Below are 26,558 nucleotides of genomic sequence, written 5' to 3'. Positions count from 1 at the left end.
TCGTTTTATTTATTTATTTGTGGCATGATGACAAGGCCCATGCGGTGTATGAACATAGCATCGTGGATTCTGATTTTCGATACTGCATAACAAAGATGGATCTTCTTTCTATTTATTTGCCTAGGTGAGATTAAGGAGTGTTAGTCCTGGTCAACGTGTGCAGTCATATTTCCCGTTAGACGGCACCTATGACGGCAAATATGACTGCATGCCTTGGCTATGCCTCGTGCTCTTCTTTTCCGTGAGCCAAGCGCTACGACAAGGGTTTAGCATATTAATGTGGAGAGAGTGATTGAAAGGGATCAAGCACATTCCCGGACTCGGAGCGATATGAATGAATCAAGCAAGTCCTCAGAGCAATAAGTTCGGGCGACCCCTTTGATCCATTTCGATATTTCCCTGAGTCGACGTTCTGGCTCTGGCTCTGGCTTTGGCTCTGGCTCAGCTGGGGCTCGAGCGATTTATGATGTGAGTAAGACACGCTGTGTGTGGGGCGTTACAGATTGTTACGGTCAGTAAATAATGATATGCGTAAGCGCAAGAGACCACTATGCTTTCCTTTCTTCATACGCGCATATCATGATCGTTGGTCGCGATAATTCATATAGTCGCCATATCGCGCACGTTCGGTCAGTAAATGTGCACTTTGAAGCGACGCGTGTCCTACCAGAGAGTGTTAAGTACTCTGATAGCACTTACTCAGTGTAGTCGCCATATCGCAAATTCAATCGAACAGCATACTATGCGTACATTGGAGCGATGCATCTCCTAGTGTGTCAGCGATTCTACTTGCCTCCATGCCTGAAGACCATCTATCAAGGCAGTCGTACTTTTTCGTCTGACGCCGGTAGGCAGTCCCAGAATTTGGCCGTCGTAGACGTGTTTTTAAAGGGGAGAGTGCTCGTACTAAGAGAAGAGGCAAGCAGGCGCGAGATAGGGGTTGATAAGAGAGACGTGTTACAATTGTACTGCTTGGTAAGCACCAGCGCTCAAGCTCGTTGATTCTTCTGTCCTGTCTCAGGACGAGCCTTCCGCAGTACTCGCGCGTGCACATAAGTACTATCTAACAGCAACTACGCCAAGGATCGCCGATGTCGAGCCACTATCTTGCGTAAGATCATCAAAACCTGTACATTTTAGTGACTCAACATGGGCGATCCAGACGTTGCCGAATCGACATCAGCGATTACTTTTGCATGCACCAGCATTGGTCAAAAATCATGATGGACTGCTGTCCAAGAAAGGGAAAAGAGTCTCAGCAGAGACTACCCATTCCAAGAAGTTCCAAGACCACGATCCAGTAGATCCTGCCCTCTTCGTCCAGCGCACTCAGACTTACCTTTATTTTCTATGGTTTCTTCACGTACGTCCCACTCAACCATTTTTTATTTTCACTCACGACAGTTACAGTCAAGCACTAGCCCCATCTTCTTTACGCTTTTACCAGGCCCCCTCTCCTTCTCCTTTTACTTCGCGCAGCTGCACACAAGTACCATACCGAGCTCCCCCACATTCTGCTGACAGCAGCGGTGCGGGTGAAGCGGAGGGGGCATGATGTGGTAAAAGAATAAATGGAGGCCTGACTGGATCGAGCACATAGTAGAGCGTGAGTTAGTATTTGCCATTTTGCCTCAGTGCGCATCATAACGCCCTTTGTAAAATTAAGATCCAGATTCTACTGTATTTCCTCGTGCACCCCGTTACCGCCTATCGAAATGCCACCCACCGATAACAGTTCTTTTTCATCTCACCTGTCAAACCTAGTCGCTCGTGGAAGGGGGAGAAGGAGGAAACAAATTTGATCACCCCTTCCTCTGTCGAGCGTCTTGAGCCCTTCATGGACAAACTTTTAATGCGGCGATTCGTATCTCTCATGTATACATCTCACATCTCACACTGAAACTATGTATGGAACTCGCCACAAGAACGAACGTGATTGGATGCAGCAGTTTTGCGAGGACATAGTTCTCTGTGAGTGTTGACTTCTCGTGTATCCATAAAAAGACTATTCGTTCCTGTTGAAATCAAAGCTACCAGAGCAATGCACCCCCCGCTCTAAACTCTTCCCCGACTGTCTGTACAACCCTTTCGTTTTTCGTCGCAATGGTCGTCGCCAGATTGCCCTTGGTCATCTTTGCAGGTATGACTCTATGTAAGGAATATTAGTACGTGAAGCTCACTCGCCGTCCAGTCAGTGGAAAGCTACTGACAGCATCTGTATACATCCTATTTGTGCTGATTGACCCATCTGCAGTGTACTGGGCCTTTGGTTCCCCGTCCACAATTCTCTTCGTGTTGGGCGCTGATTTTGTGTATGCCCCTGGTACAATTTTCATCGCCAAAATTGCGCTGCACCATGAGCAAAGCATTACCGAAGCGCTCTTCCAAACTATGACACAGGTCAGTGCCGGTAAAGCAACTAACACTGTCCTCTTTGGAATTGATTTGTTTTAGGGATATATCGGCACCGCATCCGGTCTTATTGTATCCACGATCGTGTTCAACACTGTATTCCACAAGAAATCTACCGAACTTGGTGTCACTGTCAACTCAAGTGGCACTAACGTGCTGCAGTCCGCAGAGCTGGAGGGGTATAGATCTCAATGGACCTTTACTGCGTTTGCGCTTAGGGGTGAGCTCGTGCTGCTAGCAGCGCTTTTCCTCCACGGCGTGAGGATTGTCAGGCACAAGAATATTTATCAGGTGTGTCGACTCTGATCGACCATGGCGGTACAGCCCGGATCCAGTGATGCCCAATTACCCCTACACCCGTCTAACCAAGATATCCTGAACCCCCGTGCCCTACGACAAGGATTTAGAACGTGGAAAGAAATATTGAAAGGGATCAAGTGTGTTCGCGGCACACCTTATCATCCTTTTTGATCTTTCTCCCGAGTCAAGAGTCAAGGCTCTGCCTCTGCCTCAGCTCGAGCAACACCTTTCTGATGTGAGTAAACCACATGCTATGTATGGGGCGTTACAAACTGTTAGTTAAAGTCAGGAGATGATACGGCGAGTACCCAAGGGGAGCACTAAGTGTTCTTCTTGCGTACCTAGTATGCTCATCTTGCATAGTTGCCGTATTCAAGCATGCAGTGTACATCAGTATATGTGCACGTTGGAGCGACGCGTCTCCTTGCCGTGCCAACAACTGATTCTGCTTCAAGTTGCACCTTTGCCTGAAGACCTCTATCAAGGTTGATCCGGTTCAGAGTAGCTATGCTTTTCCGACGCGAGAAGGCAGTCCAGAACTGTATTCGATCATCATCGTTGGTGTGTTTTTAACGGTGAGTTGCAACATGAAAAGGGAAACACTGGTGCGTCTGGGTGCGTCGAACGCTTAAATTTGCATGCGTAGTATGCACTAAGTGTTCTGATCAAGAAAGCACTTAGCTAAGAGTCCCAACCTCTTATCCGTGTGGTCCTCGGCGATGAAGAGCCCTTATAATTAGAGCTGGATTCGACACACCAGCATTCAATACTCAATTCTTGATTAAATGTACCATCCAAGTCGGCATCCGGCGCTCAGCACGAGACCCATTCAATGAACTTACTCAATGCACTCGCGCTCTCCAATGCGACGTAATGCAATTCGTCAGAGAACAGGTATTCTGGTTTCGCCGACTCTAGACGGGTTCGTTGAACAATCGTCTTCGCAACGATCTGCGGCTAACACGGACTTGGACGCCATGTCAATCCCGCTGCCTCTCAGATACACAATGTTGACTTTGACATGAACCTAGTACGCTAGTGCCGCCATTAGGTCGAATCACGAGCCGATACACGTACGCATATGATGCATGGAGATCTTTTCTGGTATGTATTCGAACGACTGTCCGGCACTGATGACGTATTACCGAGCATTGTCTTTATAATTACTTCCATTCGTCCCTGACATTGCATTCCTGCTTCATAAATCGCAGGCCTTCCAACATTTGCAAAGTCATCCATCATGTATGGCCGAGGCTTCGTCGTGAGGTTTGGCCACTTCTACTAGAGTAGGGACTCATGGGCTTGGACGTGTAATGACCTTCCGGCTTACTTCCGGCTATGTGCACTTCCAAGGATCCAGTTATTATTACGGTACTTATGGCATCCGATGATCGCAATGTCGTAGTACCTTTTTCGTCACGCCCTTGCATTCCTATCCCTCCCTCTACCGATGGAGTCCAAGTCTGAGCTGACCCTGGCCAGCGAGCATACTCGTTCCCCAACTCACGATCTCAACCACCATGTCGTCCAGCGCAGTCTTTTGCGCTCCATTTTCATCGTCGTGGCTTGCACCACTGCAATGGTGGTTAATGTAAGTCCTTATTGTGGTCATATTCCTCGACCATCTTTCGTGACGTCTTGCTCTTCGTTATTGGTCACAGACTGCCAATTCTACTTCTGTCTCTATCTCGCTCCCAACCATCGAAAAGGATCTAGATATGGACGAAGAACAGCTGCAGTGGGTTGTATCTGTCTATTCGCTTAGTTCGGTGCGTCCTCGCGTGACCATCTTTTTTGGCCCCGGCTAAATCTACACTTAGGGTTGCCTTCTCTTGTTCTTTGGCAGATTGGCAGATCTTTATGGACGAAAAAAGGCATTCATGATCGGTAATCTCTGTCTAGTCACCTTTTCTCTTGGTTGTGGCTTTGCACAGAGTGGGTGCGCCATCCACTTTCCCGCCAGTTCCGTCCATTCACAATGTAATCGCAGATGGTCTTACCCTCGTAGTCTTGCGCGCTTTCCAAGGCGTTGGTGCCGCCGCTACATTACCGTCTGCGGTGAGTGATATGTATACCATGTGAACAGGAAGTTCTGACCCAAATTGTCAGCTCGGTATCCTGGCGTATTCATTCCCTCCATCTAGAGCACGCTCAATAGCATTCGCAACTTTTTCAGCGGGTGCTCCTGTCGGAGTCGCATTTGGCACGATGATCGGCGGTGTTCTCACAGAATTGTCCTCGTGCGTCATAAGTTGCGTTTGCGTGACACTGTATTTTAATGTCTTCATACAGAACGCATTGGCGCTCCGTATTCTATATGATTGCAGGAATTTCTGCTCTAGCAGGACTTACCGGTATGGTTGCATTCGACTCAGATGTTCCCTCAACAGATTCCGTCGACTGGATCGGCGCCTCGCTTGTCACCATCGGTTTGGTCTTGATTGTGTTTGTACTTGGACAAGGAGAACTCGCTTTGCAAGGCTGGAAAACTCCATGTGAGACTTCCCCTCTGTCATATACATATTGCGTTATCGCTAAATCGCGCATCGTCCCTAGATATCATTGTGCTTCTTATTGTCGGGATTATCATGGTTTCACTCTTCTTGCTTTGGGAACGATACTTGGAGCAAGTTCAAGATGATCCATCAAGAACACTGCCCGCATGGACACCACCACCACTGATGAGGCTCTCAGTTTGGACGCGAGCGAAGGGCCGGATGGCTGTTATTCTTGTCATTGCATTCCTAAATTGGGGTGCCTTCGCGAGCTGGCTCTTCTGGGTTCAGGTATGTCCACTTCCTGCTGCCTGTCGGGGCGTAATGACGCTCATTGTTATCTGTTCCAGTTGTACTATCAAAACTACCTGTCGCTCACACCGATACGAACTATGGTCCGGCTTACTCCAATGCCCATTGTCGGCTGTTTATGCAACATTTTCGTTGCACTGGTTGTTGCTAAGTTGCCTCTGGTCGTCTTTGCAGGTACGGCTCTATGCGAGGAATGTATAACACGTGAGGCTGACTCGTCGTCCAGTTACCGGAACGCTACTTACAGCAACTGCCAGCATGTTATTTGCCCTGATCGACCCGTCCGCAACGTACTGGGCCTTTGGCTTCCCGTCTGCGGTTCTTATCGTGTTTGGCGCTGAGTTTGTGTACTCCTCTGGTACACTTTTCATCGCCCGAAACGCGCTCCCTCATGAGCAGAGCGTGGCCGGAGCGCTGTTCCAAACTATGACACAAGTAAGTACCTGTAAAGTAGTCATCTATCCTGTTCTAAGGTCAATTTCTTCGGGATAGCTCGGTATCGCATTCGGTCTTACTATATCCACTATGATGTTCAACGATGTGGTTGAAAAAAAGTCTGCTGACCTTGGCGTCACTGTCAACTCTGCTGGAACCAATGCACCTCTGTCCGCACAGCTTGAAGGGTATAGATCTGCACAGTGGACCTCCGCTTTATTTGCGCTTATGGGTGAGCACTGCGAATTTGACCTGCGTCGAGAGTGCCTCACTGACAATCTGTAACTGTGTAGCCGCACTACTGGCAGTGCTTTTCCTCCGCAGTGTGGGGATTGTTGGAGACAAGAAAGGTGTGAAGCATGCTGTCTCTGATCGGACCAAGACGCTGCAGCCTGGGTCAAATGACGCCAAGATACCCGCCGCCTCCGCCTGATCATATATCATAATTGACCAGGAACCTCATGCCATCATTCATGGACCCACCTCCGTATTGGATATGGAGTCATACTACATAGACCGCAATTCCGCGTTCGTCATTTCCTCTCACTTACCGTATATAGTTTTGAGGATACTCTCATCACACTCATTTAGTACGCGACTCATTGTCGACCTTCCCTCAGTCTTGTACGTCCATTCTTTCCTAGTTACACGACTCGTTGCTGATTTATCGTAGGATTAATCACATCTTGGTATCTAGGTGTTTACTTACTCCGCGCTTGTTCAATCATACCACCGTTTCCGAATCGAACCGACATTCATACACCAGTACTAGTGTTGCAGCTTTGTCGCGCTGATATCAGGGACCTCTACATCTCAACTCCAGCGGTCGTGTGTTTCGTTGCAAGTTATTTTTGCCTCGTTTATTTTTGCTTTGCATTGTATCCTGTGACTTAGCATTGACGTACAAGTGTTTCTGTATACATAGAATTTTCTCCAGGTAACAGTAAATTATTTCATCTTTATCGTTGCCTTCTACTCATAGACGAGACTCGTTTGCGCCTTTATGAGGGAGGACCAGGAACCTAAGCACAACGGACCTCATCCATGAGCTGTATGACCTGCTAGGTGAGCATGAAAAGCAGACCTCTGGCCTGATCCGTGTCATTTAACCCCAGGAAACAGCGAAACGGGAGCTGGACGAATAGTGCGCAGAAAATGAGGTCGCATGAGATCATTTTCGTACTACTCGATGGTCCGACGGGAGGGCTCACTATCTATAGATACTGTGAGCCTATCAGCTCGACCCAGTGATTAACCTGTTGATTTACAATTGCCGCCCAACGTTACAGTTAGGAAGCTATTACTGCAGCTGCAATAGCAAGGCAACGGCAACAGTACGCAAAATAAACCAGACGCGTCTGGAATTCTGTAGAACCACCTTGATAATAAAAGACGCATATATGTGATACAATCAAATTTCGAGGTATCAGCTTGCACACGTAGTGAAGTACATAAACGACACGATATAGTTTTCCCTACTTGATTTGGTGTCGAAGCGGATTTACATGTTTTTGTAACTAACCCACCACTGGGGGGCGTCACCAAGCAAATTCGTCAACAACGTCATTTGCTCTTCGGTAGGTCGTGCATCGAAGCTATCGGGATCATCCGAACAAACAGCAAGGACCACTATGACAACCTCGTCGTCCTCGTCGTTCTCGTCCTCGTCTCGATCCTCGTCTTGATAATGCACATCTTCATCTGCCGGTACCTCCTCGATCTCGCGCCGCTCCGGGTCAATGCAATACTTGAACTCAAAAATAGGGAGCTGCAACGTATGCTGGATCCACTTGCGAGCCAGCGTCAAGGGGTAGTGGAAAGCGTTGGGATTGGTTTTGATTTTACTCTCAAGGTTGAGCAAGTATCTTCGGTTGAGGCGATAACCGTAGTGTTGTTCATAACGTTGAACAGGAGGACACCGAATATCGATTTGACGCGACTTGGTGGAGCGCGACCCAGAAATCTGTGGCTTGTAGGTCAGATACTTAGACTGTGAAACACGATACTGATGGATCCCAAACCTGAAGATTCTGAAGCAGTTGCTCTATTGACATTGGAATTTTACGAGAAGCAAATGGATGATAAGTTACTAAGTAAGTGAGTTGGATGATAGTGTTGCGACCCGTTTTACTGAGGCTCCGGTTTATATACATGTGGGCACGCAATCATAGTACGTCGATCACCCACTGTGGACTTTCTTATAATATCTTTTCTTCACCTTGTGGATATCCGATTAGCAGCCCGATGCAAAAAAATTACACAATGGCACGAGCAGCCAATGCGTTAGTAGCCATTCTCTTTTTCCGCAGCTCGAAACAGACAGCAAGGTGAGTCACCTACGTCATTAGATGCAACTGACATGTGCAGAGGAGGCATGTGTACGCAAAACAAGACGCTGTACGTGACCACACGTTGCAATAAAGTTGATTCAGGGATTGGTGCTATGCTCGTTGATGAGTTCGGCCTTCTTCATGGCAATATTTGATATACATCTGTCACGTGTTGCAGGAGCGTTACTTGCAACTCGTTGATACATTGTTTAAGTGACCCTGTGTCATGGATAACTTGAAGTCGTTTCTCAGTTGAATAGGCTATGCAGTGTGCACCACTTGAGTTCGTTATATCGCCGTGGTAGATGCCTTTCAGAAACGTGCTGAAAAGATGTATGGGATTCTATCTTGATTCTGTCACTGATATAGCATTTGGATTGGATAATGGTGCACCGCACGGGTTTGAGGAATTTTTATGGGGCGAATTGACGACAACGGCATCAGGCATGCCATGAGCCCAGCGCACGACTGAGGCTTCCGACTCACAATGTCGAACGGTCATGTTTCAATTCGGGGAGCTTGGGCTTCACCCTGAGGTTGACGGCGCATTGCATGTTACCTATTTCCTGCCAGTGACATCATCGAGCCTCTTTGGGCTTCAGGACGGTCACAGCGCACGTTGCAGTGCCTGAGTGTCATACATAGTATGTCACATGAGGGAGATGCTTGACTCAGTATCAAGTGGACCATGGATCGTATTTCCCGACTCCCGACTCAGGTGACTCAGGCTGGTGTCAGATTAATTTCAATTGGAGTGGATACACCCCAGAACTTCACGCCCCAGGTCAAAAGCTCGATCGACCGGTCCCGGTGAACAATAAACTTCAGGATGGTATCGCAAGTCGAAAGGTACCTGGAATGAAAATTCATCATTACCGAACGGCGTCGGACCTTTTACATGAACACTACGGTTGCCAAATTTGGACGACCTTATTGTCATGCATTCGCTATGCCAGCTTGCTTATTTTCTTCGTGTTAATGAGCGTGGCGGATGCGCTTTGGCTGGCGCATCTCGTCTAACAATGGTATTTCAGTGACAATTAGTACGGAACATAAGTATGGGATTCCAAAGTTCTCATCGTAGGTCAAGTCGCAGTGGAAAGGTATATAAGAGCTCCGAAAGTGCGACATTCATCAGCTTAACCGACTTTTCACTCTCGCACACCAGCAGTTTACCCAGCTGCCATCTCTCAAACAGAACCTTCTACTACTCGTAAAGACACAGCTTCGTCGTCTGTTCCACTCCGCAATCAGAAATGGACGCATTCTCAAACATCCTCGCTATCTTGTCTGCTTCAAAGGCTGACGATGAGGGGAGTCCTGCCTCGTTGACACCAGTTGACGAGGAGTATCAATCAGGCACCGGGGGCTCTTACTGCGTCATTGCTTGAACGCGTGCAGCGCTATTCATATATGGACGTAAGTAATGTTTTTTAATTCTCGGGACGACGATAGCTCACTCTCGTGTGTTACAGCTCAAGAACACTGCTCAATAGTAGCTTGGACAGTGCGACATCATCTGTAGTGTTTTAAACTACGGGTTTCCTGAGCTACACTGCGTCTCACTTCACTTCACTTATTACAATGACTACACACTTCGTTCCAATTTCGTTCATGCTTCGACCTTATTACAATTACTACACACTTCGTTCCAACTTCGTTCATTAACCATTTCTGTTGTATTATCCCATCGGTTTTTTGGAATTGTGTATCTTGGGTACAGGTACAGGAGATACATTTGATACTGGCGGATATTCTGGGTAGCGCAATCATACCACTATTTCTGAATCGAACCGAAATTTACCAGTTGAGCGATTGCCTTCCGCTACGAATTCTCTATGTGATCATAGTACTACGCTTGTTGTCGCCATTGCATTTTCTGCCGTTGGCTCGCTTACCCGACCAGTAAGCAAGGATCTACCGGCAACACTTGTGGAGCGTTGCGTCCCTCATGCGTGTTTGCACTCAGACCCAGAGGAAGAATCTTCGGCCAGTGACTTGGTCTATCATCTATGGCTGGAGACAGCCTATGTGCTGTCAGTCTTTCTTTTCTGCGACTTCAGCACGACAGAAGCTGGGTATCTACACGCACCCAATAATTCTGGTTTTTCGCAAGAATGAAGAAGTTCCGGACGCCTGCTGTGCAGCGTAGATGTAAACGGAGCCTACCACGAGTGGCTCAACGTCTGAGCCATATGATGGTAGCTTACGGTTATCGATCGAGAAAACATACTTATGTAGTTGGGCTTGCGCGTCGTGTCCAGTAACCGGAAACGATACCGCTTGCGTGGTGGGAACGTATATGATGGCGCCAGGTACATCTGGCCATTCACAGGTTGTACGGAAGAGTAGGCACTATTGGTATGTGTCGCACTAAAAATCATTCAAAGCCAGGCCTGAGCCATGGGCATGGACCTGGAAAAATCTCAGGCCAGGCCTAAGCCCTCCGCGGGCCCAGCACATCACTAGGACCGCAGACTTCGAAGGGAGAAATTGACTCACCGGATAATTGGCTACCAGATGAATTGGTTCAAAGCAACACTAGAAGATAAATATACCAAGAGCTAGATGAGAAAACGACAAGGCCAGGTTTGTAACGTTTCTAGGTGTTGAGACCAACAGTGATGCATTTAGAAATATGCCGTTTCTTGTGGCGGCCACTGACACGGCAAGGGCACTTCTGCCGTGGAACCTTCAAACCTTGAAGAAGGTCAAGCATAGCGCCAATCACTGAATCAACTGGATTGTGACGTGTTGTCTGTTTATTTCGACCCATGAGCGTCTTGTTTTGCATACACATGTCTCACTCAAATGGACAGCTGCGCACTGCTAATGCATTGTCTGCTTGTTGCCATTGTGTAATGTTTTGGATCGGGCCGGGCTGTCAATCAGATACTGCCCATGGGGTGAAGGAAAGGTATTGTAAGACAGTCCACTGTGGGTGATCGATATCGAGTCGACCATTGATTGTTACGGTTATCCTTTTCCCCTAAACCTCGTCACCGTCACACCATGTCACACCTTTCACATCTTCACATTTCACATCTTCACATCTTCACTTGCTCACTCTTCTAATACGTGTACTTCTAGAACATTCCATCGTACGATTCTCTTTCCCTTTTTCTCATTGGCTCATTATTATTGAAGCTCCGCTTCTATTATTCATTCGCCGACTCAATACCTTTATATATACCTCGTCTCTACCGTTTGTACTCTTTAACTTGACCTACGCAGACCAGGACCTGCAATACTACTGCTTTACTCGTACGACTCTAACACTAGGGTGTTAGCTAGAACTTTCGACTACTTTTGATTACTGCTAAGACGTCAGTCGACGCTGAGCGTAACATTGATCATGTATTGCCGAAGAACTCGCCGATGACAATTGTGGCTGATACTTGGTCAATTATACCTCACTTGTGGGCTTGAACCTGTGGCTGTATTCCAATATGTACTATGTGAACGAGCTCGGTAAAACGGGTCTCAATACCATCATCCAACTTACTTACCTATCATCCATTTTCTTCTCGTATATTATCAATGTCCATCCAGCAACTGCGTCAGAGTCTTCAGGTTTGAACTCATCAGTATCGTATTCCAGAGTCTATCTGACCTACAAGCCATAGCTTTCTGGGGTGGCTTCACCTTAAATCGATATCCAGTGTCCACCTAGAGCGCTCCATGAACAATACTACGACTATCGCGTCAACCGAACATACTTGCTCGACCTCGAGAGCAAAATGTACATCCATCCCCACCTTTAGTACACCCGAACGTCGTTGGCTCGCTATTGGATCCAGGATGCGTTGCAGCCTCTTGCTTATTTTGAGCTCAAGCATTGCATTGACCCAGAGCGGCGCAAGGTCGAGAAAGAGATCACTATACGTTTTGAAAGCAAGGTCAAGGACAAGGACGAAGCTGTAGACGACAACAAAGAAGTTGTCGTAGGGGTCCTCGCTGTTTGTTCGGATGATCCCGTTAGCACGACCTACCGAAGAGCAAATGACGTTGTTGACGAATTTTCTGGGTGACGCCCCTCAGTGGTGGGTTAGTCACAAGAACGCGTAAATCACTGTGTCGAAAACTGTACCGTGTTGCTTACTGTATATTGGAAAGCGGCTACAGTATTAGTCGTTGTTTGTAAGTAGGTCAAGACTGTCGTCCCTTAACCGTTACGCCAAAAGGTAGTGATAATGAAAGCTCATGTTTCATTATCTCGGACAGTATTTATGCTGATTATGGGAACTCAGGTAAGCCACCGGGCTTACATTGTTGTTGAACGCGGTCACGTGAAGCGTATCTCTAGTGCGTCGATGTCGATGTCGATGTCGATTCAGCAGCGTCTTGTTTTGCATAAACCAGCCTCATTCAAATGGACTACAACCCAAGAAAATATTCTGATAAACCCACTCCAAGGCCATGATCCAGTAGAGCCAGCCCTCTTCGTCCAGCGCACTTTTCTTCACCGTTTCCTATGGCTTCCTCATGTAAGTTCTGCTCCAACCATAATTATAACAACGTCATAGTCTATCATGCCGCTTTCTCTTTTCGTCTCGTCTCTGCTCCGCATCAGAGCACCTCCCGATATCGCAAAAGACCATTCCCACCTTCTTCACGCGGTCATCGAGCCCTCCTCTAGTAGTCCTTTCCCTTCGCACAGCCCCCAACAAGTACCACAACGAGCTCCGCCAGATCCTTACTGACGGCGGCGGTGCAGTTGAAGCAGAGGAGAGTATAATGTGGTGTGGGTATACTCTGGGGTACGAGAAGACCGATGCCAGCGCGGAGCGTAGCGAAACCCTCAAGCGAGAAGATGCTGCAATGCTAGAGGATGAGTGGAGATCTGGCTGGCTCGAGTGCATGGAACAACGTGAGTAAGTGCTCTTTACCTTACTTCTGCGCGAATCATAATACCCTTTATAGAGTTCAAATCCAGATTCTGCTGTACTTCCTCAAGCTCTTTCCCCCTGTAATGTGCACCCAGTTACCACCTGTCGAAGTGCCACCCATAGATAACATGTCCTTCATTTCACCCGTTAAATTAAATCCAGTAGCTCGCGGAAGAGGAGAAACCGAACTTGATCACCCCTTCCTCCGTCGAGCGTCTCGAATCCCTCATGGATACATCTCGCGCGCGCGGAACTCGCCATAAGAACGAACATGACTGGATGTAAAAACTTTGCGAGGACGAACTTGTGGAGCCCATGTAGGTGTTCATTTCATGTACAGTCATAATGAGGCTATCGTTCTAGGTTTAAATCAAAGCTTCCAGAGCAGAAACCGCTAAGCGCATCATCGGACGCACCGATTCTCAGTTTCAGCCCCAATCCTCTCAATCACACGCAGTGCGGGCCATCACCCTCGTAGTCGCTGCTCCCGTAAAGAGATTCCTTCACGCCAAGTCAAACGCCTCAGCTTGGAGTTCGAGTCCCATACCTATAGCTAGAAGCTCAACTTCACGCCCCGCCAAGAGAAGTTCAAGTGTCGTGCATATTGCAGGAAGGAGCTCAAATCCATGTCTCACTGGGAGATCTTCAAGCCCTCCCACCGCCCGCAGCTCAAGTCTTACGCCTCTCGACATTGACGATGAGGACCTTCCTCCTACGTCTGTCCCTTTTTCGCACAACTCCTCTGACAGCCCGGGCGATGCAATGGACGAGGATGCGGAGGAAGACGAAGAGATATGCTGCCAAGGTCTTCGTCTGATGTGCTGCTGCTCGGCACGAGCGGGTGGAGTGCAGGTGCTAAGAAACGAGTCCCATCAGCTGTATCGGATACGCCTGTCAGGAAGCACATGAGGCGTCGGAGTTAGGGGCATAACTGATTGGTTCTGCGAGAGGTGAGGTGCGTGGCAGTGTCGGTCTCTTATGCGTTCGGATACCTTGGCTAATGCCTCGTTGATTTAGAAGATAACACAGAGGCGCTTGTGCGCTGCCAATTTTCTGAGTCCATCATCACTGCCAGACTGTTGGAGCTGAGAAGGACGTACTGTTTTGTACAGTTTCAAATACTGTTAGTCATTATATGTGCGGATCTCTCGCATGTACACAACTCTACAACTTGAAGTGGGACCGCTAGCCTTTTCTTTGAGCAGTGGAACGGGGACGGAGAGATAGTCAGGGGCGTTTGGACAGATCGTGTCGAGGTGTTGTTGAGATTCTTGTGGTCTCCCAGCAGAGACCATACTGCAAGCGGATCCGACAATGGAGAAATTCTCATCCGAAAACGGAAGCAAGGTGGGCCCGATCAAATCGAAGCAAGGCAGGGTGTATGCTCTTGCATATTCACCATTAGGCGATAAAATCGCATCAGGCAGATACAACGAGGCGATTTGCATTTGGGACACAAACACAAGCAGAACAACATGTGCTATATTCTGTCGCACTTTCACCCAAACACAACGTCCTGGCGTGCGTGGGCAATGGAGGTATCGCACAGCTATGGGACATGGAGCCACTCGGCCAGCCATTTTACCAGCAGGATAGTAAACAGCTTCGCTGTGATCATTCTCTTGAGATGAGAGATACATAACTTATGGCGGATGGGACAACAAAAATCAGTTTGTGGATGATAAAAGACGTGGCTCCTGAGCTTCCAGTACGTGCTTTCACAACTATACTTCAAGGTAACAAGCTATACGCAGGAAACTTGAGCATCCAAGACCGGAGGTCCGTAACTCCTCACCTATGTTGTCCGTTGCCAGTTACTCTCAAAGAGTGGAGAGGCTCGGACTAGAAACTAGAAACAAGGAAGAGAGACTGAGGGAAAGGAATATCGTAGACGCTGAATATTAGAGGATCAGTTGAAACGGAGAATGAAACGCGAACGTGGATGGAACGTACGTGTATTGATACGAAGGATGTATCGTGACAGTTGTATTATGCGAAAACTCTTTGGTGCATGGAAAAGTTCAGGCAGAACCAACCGGTGGAAGTGTTTGCGTGCGCATGACTGGGGAGACCCAAGAAGAAAATACGAGGGTGCGTTCAGCCTTAACTTCCAACAAGACCTGTCGTTTGTCTGATAGTACTTCTTAATGTTGATTAGTCGAGGTCCCGCATCCACTCACGGAGAGATTGGTAATTCCGTACCGTACTCCAGCTTAATTTCGCCCTCTGTTTATTACACGCATATTCTGAATCATTCAACGACCTCCGTCATCTAGCTCTCGTAGCAAGACTCCAATTCCTCGAGGTCGGGGTAAAAACTTATCATTTTGACGCCCTGTGTTGGTTCTTGGTTGGTTCAGAATTCCCACGAGACATGCTCAGTGCAGGCGCTGGGGCTTTCTCCATCCCAGGTTGCAGACGGCCAGAATACGTCTTCGGAGTCAGGGTTAAGTTTCAAGCCAAGCTCAAATATGTCTTGGCAGGCATGTTTTCAGTCTACTTGTTACACATGATAGGAGAATCCTGTGCTCCATCATTCACTGCCCACAGGGTGGTCCGGAGTCGGTTCGGTTCTAGAGTCATAACCAGCTTGGACTACGTCTTGGAGAGATAAGAGTATCGACGTAGCCGCCCACTCGACTTGCCTTTTGACCGCGTTCGTCTTCCTTCAAAAAGAAGTCAGACTCTTTTTCAGTCTACCATCGCCTACTGGTTCTGCCAGCATGCACTCCCCCACCGCTATCCTTTTGGCCACCGTTACATCGACTTTTGCCTACCAGATCACTACTCCTGGTGGTCCTCATGGTTGGACGACTGCTGGTCCCAATTCCATGACGTGGGTGCGCGTTGACACCGACCCATTGAACTTCACGGTGATGTTGACCAACCAGGCATGTGTATTGACGTGCGCTCTACCGAGGACTTCTAATATTCTTTTATCAGAACCCGGCCGCCATGCCCCAGGGCTCTCAGATCCTCGATCAATATATTAACGGCACTTTGGGCCAGACCGTCTGCAGTGCTCCAAGCGGAGGCTGGCCTGAGGGCTATGCCTTCCAAGTCAACCTTGTCAATGCTGAAGATCTTAACACCTTGCTCGCTCAGTCCGACCAATTCAACATCACGGCGTCAATTTCTTCAGGAGGCTCTAGCACACAATCTAGCACTTCCTCTACTTCGTAAGTAGCATTATTACACCTCAGGGTATCGTCTCTAACCAATCCATTCATGACCACGTGACCACATCTGTGCCGTCCACCAGTTCAACTACCAGCACTACCCCTACTGGTACTAACGCAGCCGCCGTTGGAATGAATGTGGAGACGGGCTTCCTGACCGCCGTTGCAGCCATGGCTGCTTTTATCACCACTCATTTCTGAATATTTGTGTTAACTTATACTCAGATTTTGTTTCATTTTCGCGAAGTGGATATTTCTGGTTTGTGTAATAGTTATGGCGATACAGACATTGCTTGCATTTTCCTTCCACTCCTTCACTTGGATTGGGTTGAACTGACATCATCACAACCGAGGATAAGACTAAGAGGTTCAAAAGAGGTCAGAACAAAAGGTAGCAGTATCTCTATCCTGATACTACATCTGCCCACAGTTCGCCAGGATGAAGGACATTGGAGTGTGCAGCTCGTTCTCAAGCTCAAGGCATTCTATAAGAGTATCTGAGGGGATGGCAAGATGAGATTAGGCGGAGCTACCCGATTCTAGGTTGGCCTGCAACTGTTTTTCGCCCACCAGTGATCGGGGACACAAAGGGCGTCTTCTGCATAAGATATGCAATGACCACCGCTGTGGTGTGCTTTGCACTGACTTCTATAGCGACCTTCTCTGGCGCTGCGCTTATAGCCTCGTCGCGTTCCTAGTTGGGATTCGTAAGCGTGCGACCTTTCTCTCCTGTCTGCCGGCGATGCCTCTCTTCCCCGTCAGTTCGAAGTTTTCCGCCTGCAAGGACATTCCAGGGCGCAAGCGCAAGACCTGCATGGAACCGTTACAAGCTACACGCAGGAAACTTGACTCCAGTCATGAAGAAGTTGGTGCTCTCGCATTTGATCCCTTCCTCCCCTTGCTCACAGGAATGTCACAGGTCGGCGCTACATGGGATCACCAAAGAAGCGCGAGATGATCCATACAATGACTTTTTCGGGTGATTGTTTTTTTCACGCAAAGGGTAGCAATACTGACGATAAGCACTCATAGTCATTTTATCCCTCGTCACCATCTTGTTTCTCTCGTGTTTCCCGGCATCCCCCCAGGCTACGGCTTACCGCTTCTAGAACATCCGCATCCCTTCTCGACACCCATCCACTCGCAAATGAGTACATCCCCTTGCGAAAACACCCCAAGCCCAATTTCTTCGCGAGGCACACAGGACCAAAGCCAGTAACAGTCTTCGCTGGAAGAACAAAAGGTGAGCAGTGGATCGGGTGTCCCTTGTTCGTATACATAACCGGCGATCACCTAGAGGGTCCGAGTACAATCATGTTACCAGGAAAGGGCAGGGGAGCAGCCAATGAAAGTGCTGAGGTAGGGAATATCGCCCCCACAACTACTGTTGTTTCACTGTTGTTTCTCATGATATCGTTGTAGCTGTGGATTGTGGGACAAGGTAATCAAGGGCTGTTCTTCTCGCTGCACGTTCTCCGAACCCTGTACCTCCGATTGTCAGTTGCAGCGACAAGTCATGTAGTTGCAAGTTTGACTATTTGAACGTGCCGTGGAGTGACGATTGCCATCAACTGCTACAGGGTGGGCAGACAAAACAAAACAAATGGGGAGGCATTCCCAGAAGGCCGGGTATGTGCACGGCTTGACTTTATCATTAGCGGGAGTCAGGGAGAAACGGGCATGGCCCTCATGATCGACCAAGCTACTCTGACCTCCGCCGGACTATGCAACCCCTCCTACAACATCGTGCCCCCTTCCTTTGGAATTATGGCTATGGCTCCGGGCGGCAAGAAGATCTAGACGCATATCTAGTTAGAAGGTGCAGACACTATGGGCACATTGGGACACTAGAGAATTACCTTCGGCATCAGGGGAGCCCTCAGCAGCGCGATCTATGCCACGAGTATCCCATTAAACAGGGCGTAGATGATACAGACACATTGAGACATACCTGCGAACAACTTCAAGGCACGCTTCTCGATTTCTATGTTGGGAACAAGGTGAGTAGAACATGCGAACCCGAGGGTAGCACTGAAGAATTACCTTCGACATCAGGGGAGCCCTCGGCAACGAGACCTGGATACATATATGGTTAGACAGGGTGGGGGTACAATAGGCTCGTCGGGACATACGTTCGAACAGCCCAATGGCACGCCCGTCGATAACGGGTGCTGCCGCTGTCACCTGTACCAAAGCGATTGCAGCAAAAACAAAAGACAAAGCGAGCTTCATCGTGGCTAGATGTAAGAGTGATTGATGGAGTGTTACTTGGGGTGTTGGCTGTAGATTCAATGCGGGGAGTAGAGCCCTTATATCGAGCTCGATTATCAAACCAATTTCGCAGACTCATTCACAGAGACCTTCGTTTCGTTATATCATCGTGTCGTTTTGCGTGTCATGTGGTTAGGCAAAGTGTTCTTCCATTCGCGACCTGCTTTTTCGATGCGCCACGTCGACTTGGAGACGAGGAAGTGTGCCGCTAGGCCTAGACAGAAGGAGGTGCGTGGCGGGGTCTGATGAAAATACCCAGTGGGTATTATTTCATTATCATTCGCTTAGGCAAAGCGTTCTTCCGTTCACAACTTGCTTGTGCATAATGAGGCGAGGAAGTCCGTCGTCAGGCTTGAGCAGAAGGAAGTGTGTGGCAGGGGTCATAATGAGAGCCGAGCTATCACTCGGAGGCTCCATTCGACAATTCTCTCGTTCGATCAAAAAGAACTAGACGGGGACATATAACTGTGGAGATTTCAGTAGGCACGGGCTATACTTGCCCTCACTGGACATGTCCTCAATACATGAAGTCAATCGTCATATAGACAGAAATTTCTTGAGCCCTGAATAAAGATAAATACTTATGAGTTATCACCTCGGAGTGCTTCCCTCATGCATAGGCTTCGTGCCATAGGGCATTCGAGCCAAGCAGCATCTGACAAACCACCAGTATGGGGGTACTTCGTCGCGTACAGGCACAAAGAAGTTCAATAACTGATATACCGTCCCTCGCTCATAAGGCAAGATTTCATTCTGGAGTTCGTATGACATATCGTGGGTGTTCAGCCCGTCAGTGAGCGTTCGTGTCGTGTGTGCCTGCAGGAAATGGTTCTCTGGAGTAGTAAGAAAACTCACCATTTAGCTTGGGCGCACTTTCGACGCTGATATGGGAGTGCAGATCCACAATCTCAGGGGTGACCCACGCTCCATGAGCATCGACAACCTCCAATTTCACGTTCTCCGATTTGAGCTGCTGAATCAGGGAAAGAGGACCATCCCCGATAGCTTTGATGAGCCCGCATGTCGGGAAATGCGACACTGTTTGATAGACCCAGTCATGCTCAGGACTCACTACAGTCTGAAAAGCTGCGACGCCGCCAAGCCATTCTCGGGCCGCGGCTACGAGCAGATACATTCAAGTCTGTGCTCAGTAAAGCAACTCACCAGTATATACATATCTATTGTCATGGCTTTACAAAGTTCAAAACTTATCATGGCGATGAACCATTAAGATGATCAAGAACGACACTTACCAATGCTAATACCAGGACGTAGGATTGTCAATCACTGAGAAAGCCAAGTGCTTGCACTGAGACTGGTCAACTTCAGAATTCTGGAATGCAGATATGGAGGACGAAGTCATCAACGAGCATAGCGCCGACTATTGAACCGTGCTCGAATTTTCAATTCAAGGATCGCTGTTGATGTCGATTCAGCAACGTCTTGATTTGCATGCACCAGCTTCGCGCAAATGGACAGCACCTCAAGAAAAGAGCCTCAGCAGAGATTACCCATCCCGATACCACGATCCAGCAGACTCAGCACTCTTTTTCCAGTGCACTTACCTTCACTTTCTATGGCTTGCTCACGTACGTCCACCCATTAATCCCTATATCAACTAACAATAGTATAGTCAATCATGCCGCTCTCTCTATTCGTCACATCTCTTATCCGCATCAGAGCACCTCCCGATATCGCAAAAAAAACATCCTCATCTTCTTCACGCGTTCATCGAGCCCCTCCTCCTTTCTCTTAGCGCAGCCGCCAACAAGTACCACAATGAGCTTCCCCAGATCCTTGCTGACGGCGGTGGCGCAGGTGAAGCAGAGGAGAGTATGATGTAGTATGCTTTGGGGTACGAGAAGATGGATACCAGCGTGGAGCGTAGCGGAGAAGACGCTGTAATGCTAGAGAATAAAAAGAGATCTGGTTGGCTCGAGCGTAGAACAGCGTGAGTAATAGGGTACGGACGAAAAGGTTGCCTAGGGTTATTAACACGTTATTAACGTCCACGTGACCCAAAAATGACAATTTCGCTACAGCTGCTACCACATCACCAAAAGTCCAAAAACCTGACACTGCCTGATTAGGATTCTGGTTATGTGATTTCGTAGCTCTTAGATGACAAGCGTAGTTCATCAAAAATGATGTTCATATTTATGATGAGGCTGAATCATGCAATAGCTGGAGTGATCAGGCTGACATTCAGTGGTAATAGCAACATTCAAATGACATTCTATGATACCCCACTGGCAGTGGGGCCAGTACCTGATACAGTACCATGAGCTAGCTAGTGTAAGCTCAGCACTGATTCAGCAGTGACTCAGTGCCAGTGGCAATAGTAGTAGACTGTCATACTAGTGAGACCCTCCAAAATCACTCTGATCTGAGAAGCCCTGTGCCCACTTTCTTCCAGTGGTAGAGAAGTGGTGGTATTTGGCACTTGGGGGAGTGCTGGAGGGTGGACTCATTGGGCATCATTGTCAACCAGCCCTCTGTGGCTTCTCTCGTCTATTCATTTGATCGGTATGCTGCACAGTATGAAGCGATGATGTCGGTCCAGCACCCACATCAAGAAAAAATCGACAAGTTGCACTCATTGGTTTATGTGAGTTCATTCCATCTTCTATGCACACATGCAATTTTAACTACTACTAGCTTGTCTGTGCACATGGCGTGTTCCACTTTAATCCCACCATGGGTTTTGACACTGCCACTATCTCCAGCAATGATGACACTTTCGACCTTGACCGATGGAGGAAGAATTTCAAGGATAAGCACACAAACCTGGCCAAAAAGATGCACTTCATGTGACAGCAATATGTTTTTTTGGTTTCATTTTCTCGAGTTCGCAGAATGATTCATGATTGATGATCACATGTACGAATGATAGTTGATTTGTATTACATATAGTACGATGGTGCAGTACATTGTTTTGATTCTGGAAAACCAATGAACTTTTCTCGCTACTCTCCTCCCCTGCTTCAAGTTCCTGGGCCTGAACTCCACTGTTGGACAGGTCTACTGGGTAGTTTGTGTCAAGGATAGTACATCTACAATGAGAAAACAAAAGTATAGACAACCATCACTCAATTATAAGGCACTGTACCCCTCTTGTGCAAGAAATTCATTGTCCTCCCCATCAGCCCCAACTTGAACAGGATTCCCCTCATCACCCAGATCTTCAGAAGCACTCCCCTCACTGTCATTGTCATCCACAACTTCATCCACAACCTGTTATGACCGACATCCAACAATAATGTTGAAGGTGAGTACACAACCACTAGGACTCGGTCAGAGATGATGATGAGCAACAGGATAGATTGAGCGTTGAACGTCTAGGTCACTACAACAGTAGAAACGAAGAGGTTAAGTCTAAGGAGCTCTTACGCTAACTACCCTACTTTTATACATAACATTGAGTAGGAGTCTGAAAGAAATCAGCCAATGAGAAAAGAGTTGTACGATACTGCAGATGAGTAAGTATGACATCATGATATATAAGCGACTGAGTAAGACGGTTACTAAATAGAAACCCAAGATCCGACCGGTTCTTCTTTAGGAAGCGAGATTGTTCTAGCCTGTGGAGTAGGGGAGCCAATCGGAGAAGCAACGGGTGACATATGACGAGGAGTCACATGACCGGCTCGGGTACTGGAAGTAGCCGAAGGAAAACCGAGAAATGAAAAATGGTTCGTATTAGGAATTCGTGACACAACCTCTCTGAGCTCAATGACTTCTTCATCCTGTGATGCTGCAGTGCCATCATTCCTCAAAAATTCATCCCACTCCTGCATTACTTTGTGGCCAACACCACCACCTCAAAAGCGCATGAACATATCATGATCTACAAAACTAGTACATAGATAGATTAGAATAGCAATACCAATGGATAGTAAACATGTACTGATTCACATAGAAACATGAGAAATCTTTATTGTCATCTTCTGCAGGATGCACAAATGAAGGCCCAAGTCGAGTGTCAGTGCGTCCATGTTGATATCCAGGAATTAAATGTACACCATGAATGACATGGTCAGGATCTATGAAACCAAAACCTTCAGGGTCATCCTGCTTGAAAAAACCGATGCGGTGGAGTCGCTTTGCTGACCACCCAGCTTTGAAATCAATGTTGCACCCGAACCAGTGTACAAAAAGCACATGCATACAGGTTGGTGCCTGCATAGCACCCTGGCCATCATACCAAACATCAAGGTAGAAAATCTTGATTACACAGGCATACCAGTAAGGATGTCGGTCATCATTGTCCTTGTGTGACAGCATCATGATGTCAGCATGTGTTTGAGGGTTGATTGAGTCCTGTTCTCTTCGTATGTTGTGTAGTTGACACGTAGTACACTGTGCTCGTGGAGTTGGTTATTGGTGAAGGTGACCTGATTCCTGTCGTCATCAGAGAAACTGTGCTCATAACCAGAGTAATCCAAGCTGCAGAGCTGTGCCAGCAAGTGATCTTTAAGGTGTGGAATGAAGTTCTGTGACATCACATCAATGGATACAAAGTAAGGGTGTGATAGGTGAAATACTCACGTCAATTGCCGCATCATTGTCAAGCTTGCCAAGCCATGCAAATATATCATATGAGCACTTGGCATATTTTGATATGTGGTAGTGTGCTGAGGGTGATGTACGCTGCTCATGCCCCTCTTGCTGTATCAAGGACCCATGGGTCTTTTTACATTGTTCAAGTACCTTTGCGATGAGTCGCTCACAGGCTTCAATGTGAGTCATCATTGCAACCATTGTCTTCTTGTTTTTTTGGTGTCCTTGGATACCATCGTTTGACATGCCAATGTTCAAGTTCTCCCTAAGGAGAGATATAATTGTAGGTGAGCAATAGCACTATCAATATCAAAATGAAATGTACCGGCTGTGTAGAATAATTATCTATTGTGCCCATCCACTTAATTGTGTCAGCATAGTCGCCAAGCGCATGAAACTTGTAAGTTGAGAGGTTAAGGGACTTGTGCTTGGGTCCAGCTGAACTCTTCTGACTCGGAGTTGTAGATGTTCCTTGTTGTTTTGCAGCTAATGCAACCTCTCGATGTCCTCATGCTGCATGCTTGTGAGGGAGCTCTGTTGTGTGATAGTGATCACATGTTGTCTTGTAGAATTTTCAAACTGATTGACCAAGGACGGCAGTGGCAGTGTTAAACAGAGCTAGCGTGTCAGTGGTATGCATTCAAAGCTTTGCATACCCATTGCCATGATGCTAAGTTGAAAAGGAGGTCCAGAATGATGGCGTTGTGAGGCTCAGGCAATAAGTTCTCAAATGCTGGAATAGCGCACTGACACAAAAATTTAAATAATATGTGATACAGATCGTATAGCCTAGTGCTTACCTGTAGGAGATCCTCAAAATCACAGGCAGCCAATTTTTTCATAGATGAAGTGTTATAGTGAAAACAGCGAACTGTGCCTCTACCAAAGGTAGGGACCATTCTGTATCTGATTAGGTTGTTAGTATATGAATAATGGACACAGGGAAACAGATGCAGCATATCAAAAATACATGACTTACCACTCATTCAGCCTCTGTACTGCAGTTCCCCCAGCTGCATGCAAGATTCACATCAGATGCGTGAAAATAGCTTTCCAAGCACCAATCTCAAACTCGTGTAGTTGATCAACCACAAACAGCGCAAACATGTTGATACCGTAGTTGAGTAATCGTTGAGAAAATGTGTTCTAATGTTCAAGGTCAGTGTGAGTGTAAAATAGATGGTTGTGGAACAATGCTTACATGAATTGGCACGTATGATTCCTCATTGAGAATTGCCTTGACACGACTGCCATCTACTGGAGCTCCAAGTTGGAAGATCAATTTGTGAGCATTTTCCACTCGCTGTTGATGTCGCAGGTCATCAATACACTCCCGTGTGACCTGCCGCCTCATGTCTAGCATCATTCCCATCATGTGAATGTCTGACTTCTTAACAAGACACCGGGGGCATGAACACTGCCCCAAGAATTTGATGCTGGCTAGCAGTATCCTGAGTAATTAATCAATTTCAGTTGACCAGCGTGTTGGGATGGACTAACTTTTCAGGATAATCTGCAGAATATGAGAAAAACCAGGGGAATACTCTTTGTGTAATCCCATCACTGCAGCAAATTACAATGCCATGCTTGTATGCTTCCATGAACTTTCCATCAAGAATTAACTCCCAGATGGCATGAATCAATTCACATTTGAGGTGTGTATAGGTGCTGCTTGAGGTTGGTTCACCGAATATATCAATATAGATCTCCTGTAAATCATCTAGAAGCTGCAAATAATTAGTAAAGTGAGTTTATAAAGTAATGTGTACAGACGTTGGGAATGTACACCAAGTGATGGCATGCATGAGCAGTAGGCCCCCCATGTATATTTGGACTGATTGCTGAAGAATAGATAGAAGGGCCAAAGGGATGCATCGCCAAAGCTTGCCAAGTGAGTGGCATCAGACCAGACCATTAGCGAGGCAACAACGTGCTCAAGGTCATCACCAGGATCTCATGGGATGGCATTCACTTCTTCATAAGCTTTTATCATTTCAGGAGAGGTGTAGGATTCAGAGAAGACTTCCAGAGTTTGATTATCTGGCGCATTCCAGTACTGGTGGAATGGAGTCATATTGAAGCTAGTGGATATGTCATCCTCAAATGTTTGAGTGATCATATCTGTGAGAGAGTGATGGTAAATGCCAGGGATCTCAAGTTGGGGGGCGTCATTCTCTGAGGGAAACTTGGCCCTCTCATTGGATAAGCGAATTTTGACAGTTGACTGCTGCCACCCATACTCTTCGCAGAAGGGATTTGATTTATGCTTGAGGTAGTCATCGAGTCGTTTGATCTCTCGTGCATGACTGAACCCAACTAAGTCAGCTGAGTTGAAACGAGGGTTGCAAAGAAACTCAGCCAGATGATTGAGTCCAGCTGCTGAACTAGCATTACTGCCAGAATAGTGCCAAGTCATCAGTAGGGCTGACGGTGGGTTTGTGAATGCTCCAAACAGATCATCATCACTGATTTCCATAGAGACTCCCAGGCGCACTTTGGGAAGGGTAGCACGTAACCCCTCTAGTGTGGGAGCATCTGTCACACCCTCCAGTGTGTGATCAGCCTCTGGGGCTAGAGTGGGACGAGTTGGGTATATGCTATACAGACTGAATGTATCTGGTTGTATTTCAAAGGGGGTGAGCAGGGGTGGAGGATCAGGTAGATTAGGGGGCAGTGGTAAGGGTTGGGATGATGGCGCCATAGCACTGTGACCTGAGGCTGTATTCCTGTCACTCAAAATGCCTGCACATTGCTGTTGGATGGTTGGAGGCATGTGTGCGAGGTATGTAGGTGTGTCTGGAAGATAGTTGATGAATTGATGTGGCATGCGGATAGTGTGTCCAGAATGTTTTGAAGTGACAGTAGGAGCTGGAGGCAGAGGGGAATGTGGCCGTGAAATGTTTGGCAGACCTGCAACATCCTCAAACTGGTTGAAATGTACTGTAAGTTGCTGCTCGAACAATTCAGACAAAACATACCTGGTTAACGTCTATATCACCGTCTGCCTCCATCCCACCATGATCTGTTGCCCACACTTCATCATCCCTTTCTACCTCCTCATCAACCCGAGCCCGTTTTGATTCCTTAGCTGCATTTTCAGATGTGTGCCGTTTTCTGGTACAATGTAACATGTCAGAGAGCTTGAGAGCTTGATTAAGCTGCAAGCAGTGGGCAATATGACCAGAGAGTGATCTTTGTGTGGGGAAGGTCCTTCTACATACAAGGCAAAGATGCTCCATCTTGATTGGAGAAGTACAGGAGCAATACAATTGGAGAGGTGGGACAACAACTCAGGCAGAAGAGTCGTGATTCAAGCATCTATTTTGGGCCAGATCAAAACAGATGACATCAATAAATGTGTCCTTCAAATGTATT

General features: G+C 47.3%; 7 protein-coding genes across 7 annotated transcripts; 5 read left to right on the top strand and 2 right to left on the bottom strand.

The window, feature by feature from the left end:
* Window positions 1-1,886: 1,886 nt before the first annotated feature.
* Window positions 1,887-2,836, top strand: EDB91DRAFT_561253 (putative efflux transporter). The gene is made up of 3 exons (XM_041327714.1): window positions 1,887-2,140; window positions 2,192-2,400; window positions 2,455-2,836. Exons 1-3 carry the CDS (start codon window positions 2,104-2,106, stop codon window positions 2,716-2,718), a joined length of 510 nt encoding a protein of 169 aa, XP_041175110.1. The 5' UTR covers window positions 1,887-2,103; the 3' UTR covers window positions 2,719-2,836.
* Window positions 2,837-4,058: 1,222 nt separating this feature from the next.
* Window positions 4,059-6,749, top strand: EDB91DRAFT_561420 (major facilitator superfamily domain-containing protein). Its single transcript, XM_041327715.1, has 11 exons — window positions 4,059-4,303; window positions 4,374-4,481; window positions 4,533-4,647; window positions 4,703-4,770; window positions 4,822-4,952; window positions 5,005-5,207; window positions 5,269-5,498; window positions 5,558-5,693; window positions 5,746-5,954; window positions 6,012-6,186; window positions 6,248-6,749. Exons 1-11 carry the CDS (start codon window positions 4,163-4,165, stop codon window positions 6,385-6,387), a joined length of 1,656 nt encoding a protein of 551 aa, XP_041175109.1. The 5' UTR covers window positions 4,059-4,162; the 3' UTR covers window positions 6,388-6,749.
* A 706-nt stretch (window positions 6,750-7,455) lies between these two features.
* On the bottom strand, window positions 7,456-8,008 carry EDB91DRAFT_1250497 (uncharacterized protein; the record flags this gene model as incomplete). Its single annotated transcript, XM_041323232.1, has 2 exons — window positions 7,456-7,917; window positions 7,976-8,008. 2 exons carry the CDS (start codon window positions 8,006-8,008, stop codon window positions 7,456-7,458), a joined length of 495 nt encoding a protein of 164 aa, XP_041175108.1.
* Window positions 8,009-11,824: 3,816 nt separating this feature from the next.
* Window positions 11,825-14,082, top strand: EDB91DRAFT_1083738 (uncharacterized protein; the record flags this gene model as incomplete). The annotated part of the gene is made up of 9 exons (XM_041315670.1): window positions 11,825-11,857; window positions 12,049-12,311; window positions 12,410-12,424; window positions 12,509-12,534; window positions 12,647-12,771; window positions 12,881-13,158; window positions 13,208-13,283; window positions 13,339-13,454; window positions 13,557-14,082. The coding sequence occupies 9 exons, from the start codon at window positions 11,825-11,827 to the stop codon at window positions 14,080-14,082; spliced, it is 1,458 nt and encodes a 485-aa protein (XP_041175107.1).
* A 1,814-nt stretch (window positions 14,083-15,896) lies between these two features.
* Window positions 15,897-16,647, top strand: EDB91DRAFT_1295476 (uncharacterized protein; the record flags this gene model as incomplete). The annotated part of the gene is made up of 3 exons (XM_041324911.1): window positions 15,897-16,070; window positions 16,117-16,352; window positions 16,436-16,647. 3 exons carry the CDS (start codon window positions 15,897-15,899, stop codon window positions 16,551-16,553), a joined length of 528 nt encoding a protein of 175 aa, XP_041175106.1. The 3' UTR covers window positions 16,554-16,647.
* Window positions 16,648-16,881: 234 nt separating this feature from the next.
* On the bottom strand, window positions 16,882-19,758 carry EDB91DRAFT_1295475 (uncharacterized protein; the record flags this gene model as incomplete). Its single annotated transcript, XM_041324910.1, has 7 exons — window positions 16,882-17,046; window positions 17,453-17,580; window positions 18,212-18,244; window positions 18,304-18,336; window positions 18,396-18,428; window positions 18,485-18,589; window positions 19,479-19,758. The coding sequence occupies 7 exons, from the start codon at window positions 19,756-19,758 to the stop codon at window positions 16,882-16,884; spliced, it is 777 nt and encodes a 258-aa protein (XP_041175105.1).
* A 1,103-nt stretch (window positions 19,759-20,861) lies between these two features.
* Window positions 20,862-21,437, top strand: EDB91DRAFT_1083735 (uncharacterized protein; the record flags this gene model as incomplete). Its single annotated transcript, XM_041315669.1, has 3 exons — window positions 20,862-20,918; window positions 21,046-21,231; window positions 21,282-21,437. The coding sequence occupies 3 exons, from the start codon at window positions 20,862-20,864 to the stop codon at window positions 21,435-21,437; spliced, it is 399 nt and encodes a 132-aa protein (XP_041175104.1).
* Between the last annotated feature and the right edge of the window lie 5,121 nt (window positions 21,438-26,558).

The sequence above is a fragment of the Suillus paluster genome (genome assembly GCF_016628075.1).
Source record: "Suillus paluster strain FC165 chromosome Unknown EDB91scaffold_44, whole genome shotgun sequence".
NCBI lineage: Eukaryota > Fungi > Basidiomycota > Agaricomycetes > Boletales > Suillaceae > Suillus > Suillus paluster.
Note: the sequence above shows the minus strand (reverse complement) of the source record. Positions and strands in the feature narration are given on the sequence as shown.